Here is a 16480-nt window from a genome sequence, read left to right on the forward strand (position 1 = left end):
GGAAATAAAGGCTGATTCAACTTCAGAGATGGTGAACAGCTTTAACCATTTTAACACGATCATTTTATAACATTATATCAGCTGCAAACCACACGATAATTCTGAATTTAGCATGCAACAACCCACAATGAACAGTGTAAAACATCTTTGAACAAGAATCAAATCAAGCATTTTGGCAGCTGCTTCACCAAAAGGAGAAGGATACAACAAGAATAAAATCAACCCGACACAGATCATAATAGCAGCATGATCTTCCTATTAACCAAACACTACTGATATGTGGAAGCTGGCATTCATCTAGACCTTCAAAAATAAGAGACTTGTTTACACAAATATTGCGCAACTTCTTCATGGTAATTCAGATGAAAGGCTTCTGGCTGGGGTAAGAAAGTCACTTAAGAACTTCATGGTGATTCAGATGAGGCTTCTGGCTGGGGTAAGAAGAGCCACAGCCCCATAATCTTCGCTTGAAAATTTCTTGTAGACAGCCTTGAGCTTACTTTCGGCAGCTGCAGAGTGACATTGAACCAGGAGCTTTGCACAATCCCTGTCGCATGACAGAACGGAACACATTAAAAAAATTGTGCCAAACTATAGTGCCTTGAGGTCACAAACTAGAGAAGCATCAACAGTGTGCCAAATTATCGCATGCCATGATTATTACTGGCAGGGAGGCTGACTAGGCACTGTTTAACTGAACTATGATCCATATCTTTTTAGTTAAAGAAAATTTACCTTAACATATCTTCAGTGTAGCCAGTGTGGTGCTTCAGAGTTTCAGTCCATAAAGGGCTCTTATCCATTGTACATCGAGCAGCATACACAGCTGAAGCAGCAATTTTCGAGGGACCATACTTGAAAACAACATGATATTGCATCAGACCAAGTTCGGACAGGAAGAACACCAGGCTCTCTGTCTACATTAGTAAAACATCAACCAATTAATATTGGGTCATATCAAGGAGACATCAACATGAAAAAGCAGAACTCGAAAACAAAATTATTACATTGTTCGCATTAGTACCTCTTTATCAGATGGAATGGAGGCCTTGATATATCTAACAAGGAAAACATACGGTGTTGGAACTGTAAGATACCACTCTAGCTTTCCCAAGATTGCTTTCTCCATTGCCAGAACTTGCTCTCTTGTATAGGCATTGTCAGATATGCAAACGAAGTCATTAACCTACATATTTCAGAACAAGCAACATCATGTCAGCAGAGTGATTATACTAGAACAAAACAAAATACCAAGGCAGTATTGCATTAAAAAGTGAAGAATACTGCACCTCTGGCGCCCATATTTCTTCGTACTTGCAGGCTAAAAGCATTGAGCTGATGCCAACCAACTGAAGTTCCCTCCTTGTTACCATTTTCACCGCTAGGAACCTATCAACAATATTTATGGTAAGATAGAGAGTTTCCAGCATCAGCTCAAACTTTCGATGAACTTCAATCAACCAATCTACGAGGATCGATCTCATTTTTCCGTTGATGTCTGGTTGGGATTGCAGGTAGTCATGTACCCTGCTGTCAACCTGCATTAAACTCGTCATGTTAATGTGTGTGTAGATAGATAGATACAGTCAGATAGATAGAGATAGAGAGAGAGACAGAGGATATCTTTACCTCTGTAAGTTTGTAAAACTCGTACATATCATCAACGTATTCAACTACGGCCAGCTCATTAGTAACATCAGCAGCATCAATGTCCACCAGTGTACCCTCGAGCTTACCACAAGCGGCCTAATGTTATAAACTACATCAGTACATAAACAATCGAATGGATAGAACAAATTATACATGAACCAAAACTGCAACTATCCAATTACCTTGCTTCGAGCAGAGAGGATTGAAGTGAGCGTCTTGACTCCTTTCCTTGATACTCTTCTACTAACAGGTTTACTCTTTTCAGTTTCATCAGAGCTAATCACATCCTCAGGTCTGTATTTCTCATTCACTTTCTTTATTTCTGCTGCTGGTGCCTTTGTAGCTGCAGGAGCCCTCACATCGCGAGCAACTGCAGTATCTACAACTTCTGTAACTGGTTTCTGCAAATTGACGAAGTCTTCAGTTCATCCATTAGGTGAGATTCCAAAAGAACCTGACTCTCGGTTACAAAACGGTAAATCACCCGAGAATTTTAGCTTACCTTCCCTTGCAAAGAGACGCGATCATTCACTAAGTTGCCAATGTCTTGAAGCACTCTCCTATTCCTTCCCTCTGCAGGTACAAAAGTCTTCTGCTTCGCTTCTTCTAAAAGAAGAGGAAAATAAAATTACTCGGACAATAAAAGGTTAACACAGAAAAGGTATTTCAAAAGAACTCGAGGCAAAGACTTAACGAGGAACATCAAGAAGATTGAAAGATTGTACAAAATTGATGAAAGACACCCATCGTTAAAATACGATAATATCAGCCTCAAGTTCAGGAGAAGACCTTATAGGACAGTAAAAAAAAATCAATACATCAAAGAAAGGACTGAAAGATATTCATGAAATCATTCATGCCAATAATCTATCCATAATACCAATATCAAAACAGAAATGTGAAAGTAATTTCATTTACGCAGATAATCAGAAATCAAATACGCAAATTTGATACATAAATCTTAAAGTAATTTCATTTATATTCTATCAACCCGCAAGAGACCCCTTTAAATTTCGAGATAATCGAATAAAATAAGCAAAGAAAGATGATAATCCTCAAAAGAGAAGCAGAAATCAAAACCCAGTTTGAAAATTCAGTACAGGACTCTTTAAAGTAAATTTCTTCCTGTTATAAACCAAATTGTAATACAACAAAACCATACTCACACACATCAACATACTGTAAAGGAACCAAACCCCAAAGAAAGAAGTCACTTATGATCAGACCAGACCCTAGAGAACCCATCAAAATACAAAAATCAAGCAAAAGGAAACAATTCCCTCAAAAGAATGATAAAAATCAAAACCCAGTAAGTGATTTTTATCTAAGCCATATCAAAAACCATCACACCTAAAACAGAACCAAACCACAAAGAACCGTATGAACTTCAAAAAATAAAGTAGAAACACAAAAAGAAACAAAACCCAGAAAAGAAATTAAGAAACCAAAACCCAAGAACTGGTTTTTTACCTCTCTGCTGTTGTTGATAAGATGCAACAAGATTTCTTGAACCCATTGTATTTTCCTCTTGATTCTGCCCAAAGACTCTTGCAAATATTGATGATAAAAACTCTTGGAGAAGACTACTTCGTGTCTCTCCTTCTTCTGTGTTATCGGTCGCCACCCTTCTCTTTCTTCAAACCCTTGATCTATCTCCCTCTCTGAAATATCTATGCAAATTCTTTCTCCGTTTCTTGTATTTGTTTGCTTCTGCTTATGTGGAGAAAACGAGAGCAAGCAAGCAATGAGATCATAGAGTCAAAGAAGAGTCCTTTTGAAGAGACGCCAGGACCCTCCAACGGTCGACTTTTTGATTAATCTTAACCGTTCAGTTGTTTAGATCCAACGGATGTAAAGCGCATATGTGATATTGTTAGAACTTGACGCGCAGGAGTTTGAGTTTTGGAATTTAATGTAGCCGTTGGTACGGACGGGGATACTGGGCTGGATAAATCAGTTTGGGCTTCTTCTATATGGGGCAAAAAGACCAGGTGAAGATGGTTTCGATTGTTGTAAAATAATTTGGGACCGGTCAAATTAATCATTCAATTGAATAAATACTGAATATATTTAATTCGAGTCAAATGTTTAAAGAACTTCATGTTTTTATATGTAATTATAATTATGGATATGGTTTTTATTGTTGTCGTCGTCTTCTTGTAATTTTATTCAGCCACGCAATAACGTTGTATGAGCTGCGCTCTCTAAATTGTTAGACCCGTGAATTTGAGCATAGTTAAAAACTATATACTTTTATGTGCTACATTGCGAGATTGATTATTTTTTTTAATATAAAAATAATATTCAAAGTACTTTTAATATGTTTTTAATAAAAGAAAAATAAAATTACATAGGGATGATCTTGTGTGATCTAGTTGACTTGACAGATTCAGAGATAATCCAGAAAACCAATAAAAATATAATTTTACTAAAAAAATCAAGATCATATTATTTTTAAGTATTGAAAAGAGAACATATTAGATTGACTCGGGTTAACTTGTCAAATCTATTATCCAGGTCTTCAGAACCTGATAATCCTGTAGAAAATAAATAAATAAATTATTAAAACTAATTTTCAATCAATACATTGTTAAGAGGTGAAAGTAAAAACAAAATTCAACTAAAAAAATGATTCAGGTCATTTTGGTTTAACCTATTAAACTTAGATTATGAAACTAGGATAACCTAATTAAAAAGCAAATTGAAACAAGTTATTAAGCTTAATTTACTATCAATTCAATGTTGAAGGATGAAATAAAAAAACACGAAAAACCACCTAAGTCAATTGAATAAACTAGTAACCCAGGTCATGAGACTAAAATAACCCTATACAATGCAAATTGAAAAAAATTATGAAGCATAATTCTAAGTCAATTCGGTATTGAAAGATTAAATTAAAGAAAAAAAATCAATTAAACATAAGACCGTGATAACCACATAGAAAAAAAATAAAAAATAAATTATGAAATTTAATTCTTAATCAATCAAATGTTAAAGGGTTAAATTAAAAAAAAATCACATAAAAAAAAACAAAAATAATGACCGTTAACCTGCCAAATCTGGACAAGGAAAATGAGATAACTTCATAGAAATCAAATTGAAAAAAATTATAATTTAAGTCAATTATAATTATGAAACTCAATTTTCAATCAACCAAATGTTAAAAGATGAATTTTAAGAAAAAAATAAATTAAAAAAAATAATTTGAGTCAACATAACTAACCTACACAATTTATAAAAAATAAATCAAAACAAATATAAAGTTTAATACCCAATAAGCTTAATGTTAGATGTTAAAACTAAAAATAAAAAGTTTGAAAGTAAATAAAAAAATTCAAAATTTTTGATTTTAAGGACTAAAGTGTGAAATGCATTAACACTGGTCATTGCTACAATAACATACCAAGACCTTTTAATAAATGTTAATTTGAAGTATCATGATGCATGGTAGTGTGCTAAAACTAACCTTGTAATAAAATTATGGTATGTTGTCCGTGTTAAAAAAGAGTTTGATTCTTGATGAATTCTTGAAAAACTTTATATATAAATTTGGTTTTTTTATAGGCTGTAACATTATGCTAAGATATATGGATTTGAATTAGGCTTTATATTCAAGTTTAATTATTCATGAAAAAATAAGTTTGTCATGGATAAAGAGATTCATTGATGTTTAAATTGGTAAGTATACAAGAAAAAATAAGAAAAATGCAAGAATGAATTATTAAAAGGTGAAATGTTGAGTTTGAGAAATTGGTAATATCTTTTGTTTGCATGGTGATTTAGGACATAATGGATTGTTGTCATGTCACTCATATCGGAAAGTTATGTGAAAATAAATTAGCGAATACATAGTTTGATGTAGTGTTTAATATTATTATTGGTGAAATAGTGGTGAATATCAATAATATATTAATTAAAAATAACCATTAATCAAGAAAAGAAATGACTGATTTGCATAGAGCGAGGTTTGTAACTTTGTATTGCACCACAATCATTAGCCATGAATGTTGTGCTAATCTTGATTCTTGTATAGAAGTCTGTAATTACAGATAATCTACAAGTAAACATGTAAAATTTTGTGTGTGAGGATGGTGCTGTGCACCGTGTTTTTGACTCATCGAGACTTGAAAAAATACCTGGTTTGTGCGTGTTTGGCAAGGTGATAATTTTTATGATTGTGATTTGAAAAAAATTATTTTATAGAAAATACTTTTAGTTAAGGTTAATTTGATATTTATATATGTTTGGTTAAAATTGTGGTTATAATTGAGATTGAATAAAAAATAATTTAATGTATTTGGTTAAGAATGTTTTTTAAATTGAGGTTATAAAATAATTAATATATATATATATATTATTGATGGTTTTTAATTTAAATATTATAGATTTAATTATTACTATTACATCATGAAATAAATAATACTTTATATAAAATATTTTTTATTGTTTCATTCAACTATCTATAATTCCATCACGTACGAAATTCATTCGATAAGAACTATAATTTTCATGGTTTTTTGAGTGTGCAACAAAATTAGATAAAATATCATCAGAAACAAAAATGAGATTACGATTAAATTCTGCAAATGCTACACCACCATGTGATCTCCTTCTAATTTATATAGTATCATTGAATAATATTAAACACTAATTTTTTAAATAATACATAATTAAAAAATATATATATTTTTTACTGTTCACGCAAAAATGCAAAGCAAATTAATTCACCCTGCTTGACTTTTCTTCCTTCCAAGTTCATCGAATCCATCCCCACTCACCAATATCATCTGTTGTGTGTCCTTCATCATTCCCCCCAAGTTCTGACCCTAGCTTTTCCAGATCTACCTGTGCGACTGGTGCACTTCCTTTGTTACACAGGGGCTGATCCATTTTCATCATCTTCTTTGTTTTCTGGAGTCTCGAATGCCTGTTGGGAAGAACATGATGGATCATCATGGGGGTTGTTATTGGACTGCAACTGTGATTGTTAGTACACTTATGCTGATTAAAATCTGGCAGAACAAAGAATGACATAGCTTTAGAAGCAGCTTGGAGGTGCTTTCAATCAACCTGCGTTTTAAACGTAAAAATATTGAATCCCACAAATAATAAACTGCGTTTTATACTTTACCAAATAGTTTGTTTATGTGGATTGTTTTAAAAACAGAAACAACCATAAAAACAAATATCTTCTTAAAAAAGCCGGGAGGAGGAGGAAAAAAGCTAGTCAGGCCAAGCCGGGCTCAAACAGCGACATCTTTTCTCTATATCTCCTCCTCCTCCTCCTCCTCCTCCTTCTTCTTCTTCTTTTTTTTTTTTTAAGATTGTGCACCATCAGATGGAAGAGGTAGTCCTCAGATCATTTCATCTGTATGAAAATCTCAATCGAAAAATATAGGGACACTAGCATGTACCATGTTATTGTTTCTTTCTTACTGCCCAAGACTGGCAATAGCATGTAGATTTTTTAGAACAGGTTCCGAGGGTCCAAGCATGTGTAGTTCCATTGAACCAAGAATGTGGTTCGAGATAAAGTATTTATGGAAAAGAAAGAAAGAAGAAGCAAGAATCTCTAGGTGCCTAGGCAAACATAGAATCTAACCACATTGACATGACAATCCCAGCCCGTCTTTCTTTCTTTTTGTTGCTTTATGGGTAGCTGTTAGTCACCTTGGTACATTTACCTTTAGACTCAAGTTTCGTTAGGTGCGCTTGCCCCCCTTTTTTTACTCCTTCGTTTTGGTTGAGACTCTACTAGACGTGGCTGTTGTAGTTTTAAGCAAAGTTTACGTCAGGAGTTCAGGTACTTAATCCAATTCATTCTAAATCAGTTAAAATAACATCATTTTTATAATCTTTTTCAAAAAAACAAAAATGTTGAAACAAAGCTTTGAAAAAAAGAATCGAACCAGACAAGGTTTTTGAGTCATCATGTTAGTCCATCATGTGAGTTACGCTGTGATTAAGATCAAATTTGTTTTTAAATGTTAAAAAAAAATATGATATTTTTAAAAAAACCGCGAGTCCATCCTGGTTGCATCCTTCTATCTCTTGTAAATATTTATATTCATTCACAGAGAACAGCATATAAAGTAGTTTTGAAATTTTCCACTACCTAACTATTATGCAAATGCCTTTATATTTAAAAAATAAAAAATAAAAAATAAAAACATCATATATGAAATCACTTATGATCATCATTCTGCAAACATATCACACGCAACAGCAATAATAATGGTATTAGAAGATATCACGTGTTTATTCAGAATCCAGCAAGACCAATCACCAAAAAGACAAGTTAAGAGAAAATGTATGTCCAGCAAGCAGTTCAGGCACCTGAAATCGAACATGAATAAATAACTGCTCCACCCCCTCATAAATCCCCTCTCTCCTCCATTAACACCCCCCCTCAAACTCCCTTTCCCCTCCTCTTCATGCCAGAAAGTTGCAATTCTCGCCACTTCTCATGGCTAATGAAATCTTGCTTCCCAAACCCACAAGACCCCACCTCCAAACCCCTCTCTCCAAACCCTATAATCACCATCTCCATCCCCACCACCACCACCCTCTCTTCTCTTTCAGATGACCTTCTCTTAGAATGCCTCTCTAGAGTCCCTTCCTCTTCCCTCCCTTCCATTTCCCTCGTTTGCCGCCGCTGGTCCCTCCTCCTTCACTCTCCTTCTTTTCTCTACCTACGCCGTCTCCACCACCTCATCCACCCCACCATCTTCACTCTATCCGCCCCTTTTGCCGCCTCCCTCCGACTACCAGATGACAATGATGCCGATACCAATGACCCTTTGTGGAAAGTTGCTTCGTGTCTTCCTTTTCCTGTAGCCTCATTGGATAGCCTTTCTCACGCTCGTCTGTCTGCAATTGGATCAAGGATCTATATCATTGGACGAAACGAAATGTTTTGTTATGATGTCTGGAGTGGCATAATTACTTCAAGATCTTCAATGATTTACCCTAGAAAGAAATTTGCTACTGCAGTGCTTTCGGGTAAAATTTATGTCGCAGGAGGCGGGTCACGAGCGGGGGCAGCATTGGAGGAGTATGACCCAGACACTGATACTTGGCGCGTGGTGGCACAGGCGACAAGGAGGCGATATGGTTGCATTGGGGCTGCCGTTGATGGCGTGTTTTATGTGATTGGAGGACTTAAAATAGGTGCCGCCTTGGAGAATGAAGTCACACGCGCCGCTGCAGCAGGGGCAGAGGCTTATGTGTATGCCAGTTCGATGGATTTGTTTGATGTGGAGTCGCGTGCGTGGTTAAGGAGTAGGGCCGTTCCTGGTGGCGGGTGTGTGGTGGCTGCATGTGCGGTGGCAGGGTATGTTTATATTTTAACTAGCCACGCGGTGGAGTTATCATTCTGTCGCTTTGATGCCCGTAGGCGGGGAGGCGGCGGCAGCAACGGTAAGGGATTTGGAGAGTGGTGTAGGATAAAGAGCCCACCATTGCCAGCACAAGTTAGGCTGGACAGTACAGTGAGGTTTAGTTGCGTAGGAGTCGAAAACAAGGTGGTGTTAATTCAAGTGAGTGGGTGCATTGATGATTTGTTAAGGAGAAGTGGAAGGAATGTTCGGGGATTGAAGGAGGGATTGGTATTGGTTTATGACTGTATTAGCGGGGTATGGAGTAGAGGGCCTCATTTGCCGGAGGTGATTCGACGCGCCACCTGTGTGACTGTGGAATGCTAGAGGGTGAAAATCCGAACTAAAAGTTTTTTAGCCATTCATTATTGTGGTGCATGTTAGGCAAAGTTGTGTTCCTGGGGCTACCTTGCGCATGTCGTTTAGATAGCAGACAAAATCATGGGTGTACGTGACATGTTTTAATTATACTTTTACTACCGCTTACGATAAGGAAAAAAGTGGCGTCTCCTGTGGACGGGTTGCTTGTGCGAGGAGAGTGTGAAATAATTTTTTAATTGATTTGATTGGCCTTTTCATGGCTTGAGAAAAAGAAATCGAGCAACGGACAAATTTTCCTGTCTGTATTCTTAGATTTGTCATTTGTCAAAGGATGGCTGTCTTTCAGGGCTTGTTTGTAAATTAATTTTTTATTTTATTTTACATTAATATTTTTTTATATTTTCATATTAAAAATAATTTTTTTAAAATAAAAATAATTAATTAATATATTTTAAAATAAAAAATATCATGAAAATCAATTATTTTTAAATAAACCCGTAATTTTGAAACATTAGCCCATAATTTGCTGGCCATTTTTGAAGAATTCTTAGAGTTAATTGATGATCCTTGTCATGACAAATAAAAACGTGGGATAAATCAACTTGCTGGGTGCTTCGGGGGCTGCAACTGAACCCCAGTCGATCTGAGCATGTACGAGATCAACCGTCCAAATTAGGCAAAACTTGGATTCGGGTTAATGGTTTGAACTTCCATGAAATTATGACCAAACTATGCATTCCTTGAAATATAAAAAAGCAATCATTATAAATTTTCATGGCATATTCCAATGGAAAAGAGGAAAAAAAACCCACCAAAATTATACCAAATTTAATTACAATATTATTAATTATATAAAAAAATTTCAACAAAATAAATTTAATAAACAAAATAACTTCAATATTAATGAGGGTGTTTGACAGTATGGTAGTGGTTGCTTTTCAAATAATTTTTTGTGTCAAAATGCATGCCAATGATTTTTTTTTAAAAAATCATTTTTGACACTAGCATATCAAAACGATTTAAAACATACAAATCATATTAAATTTTAACAAAAAAAAATTTAAATTTTTTAAGAATACAATTTACACTGCGCCTCCAAACATGTTCAAAACAATCACCAATAACAACTCAACTCGAGTTTATTAAAAAAAAACAAGCACAAGCATGGTTTTTTTTTCTTCCGGTATGAGTTCATTAGTAATGATTAAAAGAACAAGTCATGCGAATAAGGAATAAGAAATTTATAAAAAAAACACTTGAGGGCCTAGCTGATGTGGTCAACCGTGTGACTTGTTCCACCCCCGTCCCGGGTTCGACTCTCTATGTGCATGCCTGTCACCCCCGCGGTGTCTAACCTGCCCCTGGGCTTGCAGGATGTCCAATGAGCCGTGAGGAATAGTCGTGGTGCGCGCAAGCTGGCCCGGACACCTCACGTAAATTAAAAAAAAAATTATAAAAAAGATTTTCTTACAAAAGCCGTCTACAAGCAAATTTTTTAAGAAACTATATCACACATTTACATGGATCCTCTGCAAATTTTTTTCTAGAGAAAAAACAAACCAGAAAAGCTGTAGTTTGAATGGAGATGCGGGGGATCGAACCCCGTGCCTCTCGCATGCAAAGCGAGCGCTCTACCATTTGAGCTACATCCCCTTTTTTGTAGGTTTTACATCGTTAGATTAACTGATTCAGAGACCTCAAGTGGCATAATCACCACTGTGAAGTAAGATTAGGTAAGAAACGACAGTCCTGAAAATCTGAAACTGCTCACCTGCGGCAAGTACCATTTTCATTTGATCGCGATTCGTCCAGCCATATATATAAACTAGACCATAAAGAGGAAAAGAAGACACCCGCCCCCCTCTCCTCCCTTCTAATTAACCCTGCTTTCCACTAAAATACAAAATACCAAAAAATAAAAAACCTAAGACATCTCCTCCTAGCTTGATTTCGCTTCCTCCCTCTCCCTCTCCCTCTCCCAGAAATAAAGAATAAAAAAAATATTGAGAGATGGATTTTCAAGTTGTAGTCCTTGCCGGTGGCACTTCTAAAAAATTACTTCCTCTCGTCTCCAAGGTTTGCTTCCTAATTCCTTCACCTGCCTCTTCTTCTCTTTCTGTTTGTTTCTCGAGAAAACAACTATTAAATAAACGCTCTAATTTCTTTACCGACGATGATTTACTTTAATTTGGTCTTCTCTTTGATTTTATTTTCTTGCTTGTTTTTGTTTTGCGAATGCAGGAAGTGCCAAAAGCGCTGCTTCCGGTGGCTAACCGCCCTGTTCTTTCTTACGTGTTGGAGCAATTGGAACTCAGTAACCTTAAGGATCTTATTGTGGTATGCTTCTCTTTGTTTTTTTTTTTTTATTTGAGATTCCTTATTATCTTTTTGCGTGTTCTGTTTTGCTTTCTCTACTAGTGGAAGAAAAAGGCGAAAGGAGAAGAAAAACTGAATTTGAAAAGGCTGCTTCTATTTTGGAATATTCATTCATAATCTTGAACCCAATAAATAAATAAAGTTTAATTCCATTGTTAAGATTCTAAAGTAAATCGATAGCAAATGTGTAATAGCAAATGTGTAATAGTGATGGGTTTTCGTAGTTGCCTTTGGGGCTTAGGGTTTCTTTCTAATGCCGGTTCTTAATTTAATCCGTATTGTTATATTATAGGTTGTTGAAGGGGAAGATGCTGCTATTCATGTCGGTGGTTGGATATCAAATGCTTATGTTGATCGTTTACATGTTGAGGTACTTCCTTTTTTCCTTCTAAATTGCAATAAAGATAATGTTTTTTGTTGATCTAATATAATTTGTAATTGGTGGTGTTCGATGTTTGATTGCATGATGTATGCTGTTTTTAAGTCACTGAAATAACTAATCAGAAATTGGCAGCGAATGTTACTAGGAAATGATTAGCTTAAGAGTAATGACACACGAGACTTTATTTTGTGCAAACTGCTTAACCAAACAATTACAACTATAATGTGACCTTGAAAAATGACCGTTCTATTTGTTTTTCTATATCAACTATAGTTACAATTCAAGTGATCCATGTGACATGGACTTATGGACCAGGTGCCGCCTGGGTATGTATCCAAGTGTTGGACTTGCTGATGTTTAGAAGTGTTTCTCATTGCAGAATATTCATCATCTGGCTGTTATTTGTCCCAAAGTGTTTTGCTTCAAAATATCCTTGCAGTGTTTTGAACTCAACGCTGAAGAGTTTTAGGAGATAAAAAATGGGTTGTTGCATTGCTTGTTTTTTCTGAGTGTTGAGATGAAAATCTCTTCATAAACTTCCCAAGTTTTTATCTCACGTAACTTTTATCCTCAGTAATTAAAGCTCACGGCACAGTGACATGCCATTAAATTTCTAGAAGCCTTCTTTTGTCACCTGATATGTCTCGCTTACTAACCCTTTTTATGTGATTTGTGAATGGTCTGAATAGCAACAAAATGGGAATAAACATAGAGTTCATATCTGCTCAGTTAAATCTTGTAACTTAGGTTTTGAGAAACACATGCCATGCAAAATTCCAAAGTATGTTTTGAAATCTAGGTTTAATTACTATGCCCTGGTGATTATGGATCCCTAACCACCATCAGTAATGGGAAGTGTGATTATTTAGGGTACTCAAGCTTATAATAACTAAACAAGAGCAGAAGACCTATCTATATTTGTTTTATTGCATGACTTTCTTCTGCTAAAATGACTGGTGCTGGTGCACTAAATTATTTTGGACATGTTTTTTTATTCCTAGGGTTTGAAACCATTTACTGGTAGACATAGGTAGTTGATTTTTTTCCCGAAATGCTCACCACTTTCTCTTAAACCTACAAGAACATGTCAATTGAGATGGAAAGAAAGGCATACCTAGTTTGCATCTTTGTTAAAATGAAGCAAACACAATGGTCATGGACGAGGGCCAGATTAGTCTGGAACTTTCTGTTCTGTTGGTATTTGAGCTTCTTGCTGGAGGTCATATAGTACTGCTATCATTCCTTTGTCTCAAAGATACCATTAATTGTATGCAGTTTATATTATTCTCCAAAAATAAGTCATTTCATTTTTCTGCAACTCTACAAATGGGAGCTGGCATCACGTGCTCTGCTGCAACCTATTGCATTTTGTATTCTGGTGTTGCCGATGCTAGCATTGTTATATTTCAGGATTTTTATTAACTGCATCGTACTCTACTCCGTGTCATTCATTTCTTATCGATAAAATTTGAACTTATAGGTGCTATATAACGCTGCAGGTTGCTGCAGTTCATGAGGATGTTGGAACTGCTGGTGCTCTTCGGGCCATTGCTCACCACTTGACTGCAAATGACATTTTGGTCAGCATTCAAATCCTTTGAAGTTTTTTTTAGTCCTAAGTCTTCAATTCATTACAGCCATTCACGCTTCATCTTCCTGCAGGTTGTGAGTGGCGATCTTGTTTTTGATGTTCCTCCTGGTGCACTTGCAGCTGCCCATAGAAAGCATAATGCAGTGGTGACCACAATGCTTTGCCCTGCTCCTGTCAGTGGACCTACAGAGTCAGGATCTTCAGGTGGAAAGGATAAAATCAAGAAACCAAGACGCTACAACATCATTGGATTGGACCCTTCAAAGCAGTTTTTATTGCACATAGCAACAGGTTTTATGTTTGAATTTTTTATGTTGGTTCTAGTTCCGCTTATCTGCTCATAATGCTCATTCTGGAATTCTTTCCAGGAGCTGAAGTTGAGAAAGAAATTCGAATTCAGAAGAGCATTCTTCGTGCAGTAGGTCAGGTAATGGAGACACATCTATCGCTATCTTCTTAATAAAATCTTCTAGTTATTGTTTAGTTCTTGTGCTTTCTGAACATATTGAAATCCCAACATGTGTAATTGAAAGATTTTCATATTTCTAGTACTTGGTTGTATTTAATAATTTTTATGGAATTGTGGTTCTTAATCTAGTGTTATTTTCTATCATTTCATTAGATGGAAATACGAGCTGATCTCATGGATGCTCATATGTATGCATTCAAGAGGTTGGTCTTTTTACAACTTGTCATTTTTTGTTGTCGTTGTTTTTCCATGTCAGGTGTTCTCTATCTTCACCATCCCTGTCTATCTCTTTCAGATCTGTTTTGCAAGAAGTTTTGGATGAGAAGGATGAATTTCAAAGCTTAAAAGATGATGTGTTGCCATATCTTGTTCGGAGTCAGTTGGTTAGTCAAATAAATTCCTTGTATGCCTGGTTTCTGTTTGCCTTGCATGTTGGTAAAAAAAAACTTAAAACGGGTTCAACTATCTACATTTGATGATAGAAATCAGAGTTATTATTTAATGGTGTGCCACAATCAGAAGAAAGTGGAAATGAGAAGGTTGGTTCTCAAAACAACCAAGCAGTGGTATCTCAAATCATGGCCAATGCATCTACTCCAAGCTTCCATGAACTCTCTTCAGGTAACAGTGGTTCTGCTCATGTTCGAAGAATCCATAAATGCTGTGCTTACATTGCCAGCGAGAGCAGATACTGTCAGCGCTTAAATTCTATTCAAGCATTCAGTGATATTAATCGAGATGTAAGTTTATGCTGCTGATGTTCTTATTGGATATTATTATGTTGTCACTTCTACTTTTGCAGTTTTTATTGCTCATTTTCAACCTGTGAAATGTCAGGTCATAGGCGACGCCAGTCATCTGTCGGGATATTCCTTCTCTGCTCATAACAACATCATCCATCCTTCTGCACAGCTTGGATCAAGAACTACTGTGAGTATACTTAAAAAAAAATACTACACTTCTAAAATCACTTGTTTAATTTCAGTAACAATTTACCTTGGGCACCTGGTCTGATAAATTTGGTTGTGTACTTAAAAGTTAATTTGATGGGTGTAGGTGGGGCCTCATTGTATGCTATGGGAAGGTTCCCAAATGGGTGACAAGTGTAGTGTCAAGCGATCTGTTATTGGCCGTCACTGCCGGATAGGTTCCAATGTGAAGGTATGATGATTTTTAATCATAAAGTTAAAATGAAAAGGCATATATCACAACACATGCTATAACGAAGCTACCGGGTTGTTTGCTTTGGCTATCATATATAATTTACTGTAATTTTATATATTCATAAATAGAAGGACATATTGTAACTTTGACAATGTAGCTGTCAAGTCATTGAATCTAAATTTTTTGTAACTGCAGGTGGTTAATTCAGTTGTCATGAACCATGTTACTATTGGAGATGGTTGTTCAATCCAAGGATCCGTGATTTGTAGCAATGCCCAGCTCCAAGAGCGAGCTGTGTTGAAAGACTGCCAGGTCCTCTCACCCTCACTTATCCCTCTCTCCCTTTTTTCACTCTCACAGGTACACACAGTGCATAGTTTCATGTGTATTCTATGTTGTCATTTTGCTATGTCTTCTTTCCAGGTAGGAGCAGGTTTCGTGGTTACGGCTGGCAGAGAGCACAAGGGAGAGTCTTTGGCTAGAAAATAGAATTAAATGAGGAAAACCCTTGCTTGAAAGAGTGCCAAAGTGAAGGAGTTATCTGAATCGTGTAGTGTGCTAATCATAGGTCAGAGGAAAATTTTTGCTAACTGCTGCCATCGCACAGCAGGTGTTACCTCTGGCAAGCAAAGAGAATTTTTGGCGAGTAGAGATGCCAATCTTAATTAGTGTACTATTCTGCTCCAATCATTTGTTAGTTTGTTCTTACAGTTTTCTTTTTTTTATATTACTGTGTTGCTTGTATCTGATACAATTCGTCCCATATATTTTCAATGACTCGGGAAAAAATAGATTAGCACCAATTTTTTCATATCCTTGTAAAAGATGCTCGAAGTTCCTAGCTGCTGGATCGCAAGCCTTCTATCGTTTTCAATCAATTCTGGGTGTCCGTCGTAGCTGTTGCGTAATTCTGCGTGTCTGCATGTGAAATGCTTGTTCTTCTACGTTCTACCTCTATTCTTCCGGCCTCTATTGTCGTTGTGATGGTAACATTACTTCAGGGCTAATGTAAACTGAGAATCTCATCCGAGTAGCCAGCCAGTAATCATCTTTGAAGCATTTGCATGTTCTACGGGAACATTACTCAAGATGCTTGTGTTTGAGCTTAGGAGTGCCAGAATCTGTTTGATCCAGAAGCTTAACAAGGTGGG

General features: G+C 36.1%; 3 protein-coding genes, 1 long non-coding RNA gene and 1 other non-coding gene across 7 annotated transcripts; 2 read left to right on the forward strand and 3 right to left on the reverse strand.

Annotated features, from left to right (window-relative positions):
* Positions 1 to 128: 128 nt before the first annotated feature.
* On the reverse strand, positions 129 to 3402 carry LOC133671149 (G2/mitotic-specific cyclin S13-7-like). 3 transcript variants are annotated; one of them, XM_062091813.1, is made up of 9 exons: positions 3121 to 3402; positions 2153 to 2253; positions 1833 to 2051; positions 1630 to 1746; positions 1290 to 1538; positions 1025 to 1186; positions 736 to 917; positions 445 to 547; positions 129 to 390 (listed from the first exon to the last, which is right to left on the reverse strand). In XM_062091813.1, the coding sequence occupies exons 1-9, from the start codon at positions 3164 to 3166 to the stop codon at positions 349 to 351; spliced, it is 1221 nt and encodes a 406-aa protein (XP_061947797.1). In that variant the 5' UTR covers positions 3167 to 3402; the 3' UTR covers positions 129 to 348. The 3 variants fall into 3 exon arrangements, with proteins under 3 accessions (XP_061947797.1, XP_061947789.1, XP_061947803.1); XM_062091805.1 differs by having other exon boundaries at positions 2153 to 2256; XM_062091819.1 differs by having other exon boundaries at positions 129 to 547; positions 2153 to 2256.
* Positions 3403 to 6257: 2855 nt separating this feature from the next.
* LOC133690907 (uncharacterized) lies at positions 6258 to 7009 on the reverse strand. Its single transcript, XR_009841527.1, has 2 exons — positions 6782 to 7009; positions 6258 to 6662 (listed from the first exon to the last, which is right to left on the reverse strand). It is a non-coding gene; the product is annotated as an uncharacterized LOC133690907 (long non-coding RNA).
* Positions 7010 to 7864: 855 nt separating this feature from the next.
* Positions 7865 to 9744, forward strand: LOC133690234 (F-box/kelch-repeat protein At5g26960-like). Its single transcript, XM_062110465.1, has one exon. It carries the CDS (start codon positions 8085 to 8087, stop codon positions 9351 to 9353), a length of 1269 nt encoding a protein of 422 aa, XP_061966449.1. The 5' UTR covers positions 7865 to 8084; the 3' UTR covers positions 9354 to 9744.
* A 1183-nt stretch (positions 9745 to 10927) lies between these two features.
* TRNAA-UGC (transfer RNA alanine (anticodon UGC)) lies at positions 10928 to 11000 on the reverse strand. The gene has a single exon. It is a non-coding gene; the product is annotated as a tRNA-Ala (tRNA).
* Positions 11001 to 11115: 115 nt separating this feature from the next.
* LOC133689945 (uncharacterized) lies at positions 11116 to 16140 on the forward strand. Its single transcript, XM_062110064.1, has 13 exons — positions 11116 to 11423; positions 11589 to 11684; positions 12016 to 12093; positions 13605 to 13685; positions 13768 to 13987; positions 14065 to 14123; positions 14319 to 14368; positions 14461 to 14548; positions 14648 to 14905; positions 15003 to 15095; positions 15222 to 15326; positions 15525 to 15641; positions 15753 to 16140. Exons 1-13 carry the CDS (start codon positions 11358 to 11360, stop codon positions 15816 to 15818), a joined length of 1377 nt encoding a protein of 458 aa, XP_061966048.1. The 5' UTR covers positions 11116 to 11357; the 3' UTR covers positions 15819 to 16140.
* Positions 16141 to 16480: the final 340 nt, after the last annotated feature.

This window comes from Populus nigra, chromosome 1 (assembly GCF_951802175.1).
Source record: "Populus nigra chromosome 1, ddPopNigr1.1, whole genome shotgun sequence".
Classification (NCBI taxonomy): domain Eukaryota; kingdom Viridiplantae; phylum Streptophyta; class Magnoliopsida; order Malpighiales; family Salicaceae; genus Populus; species Populus nigra.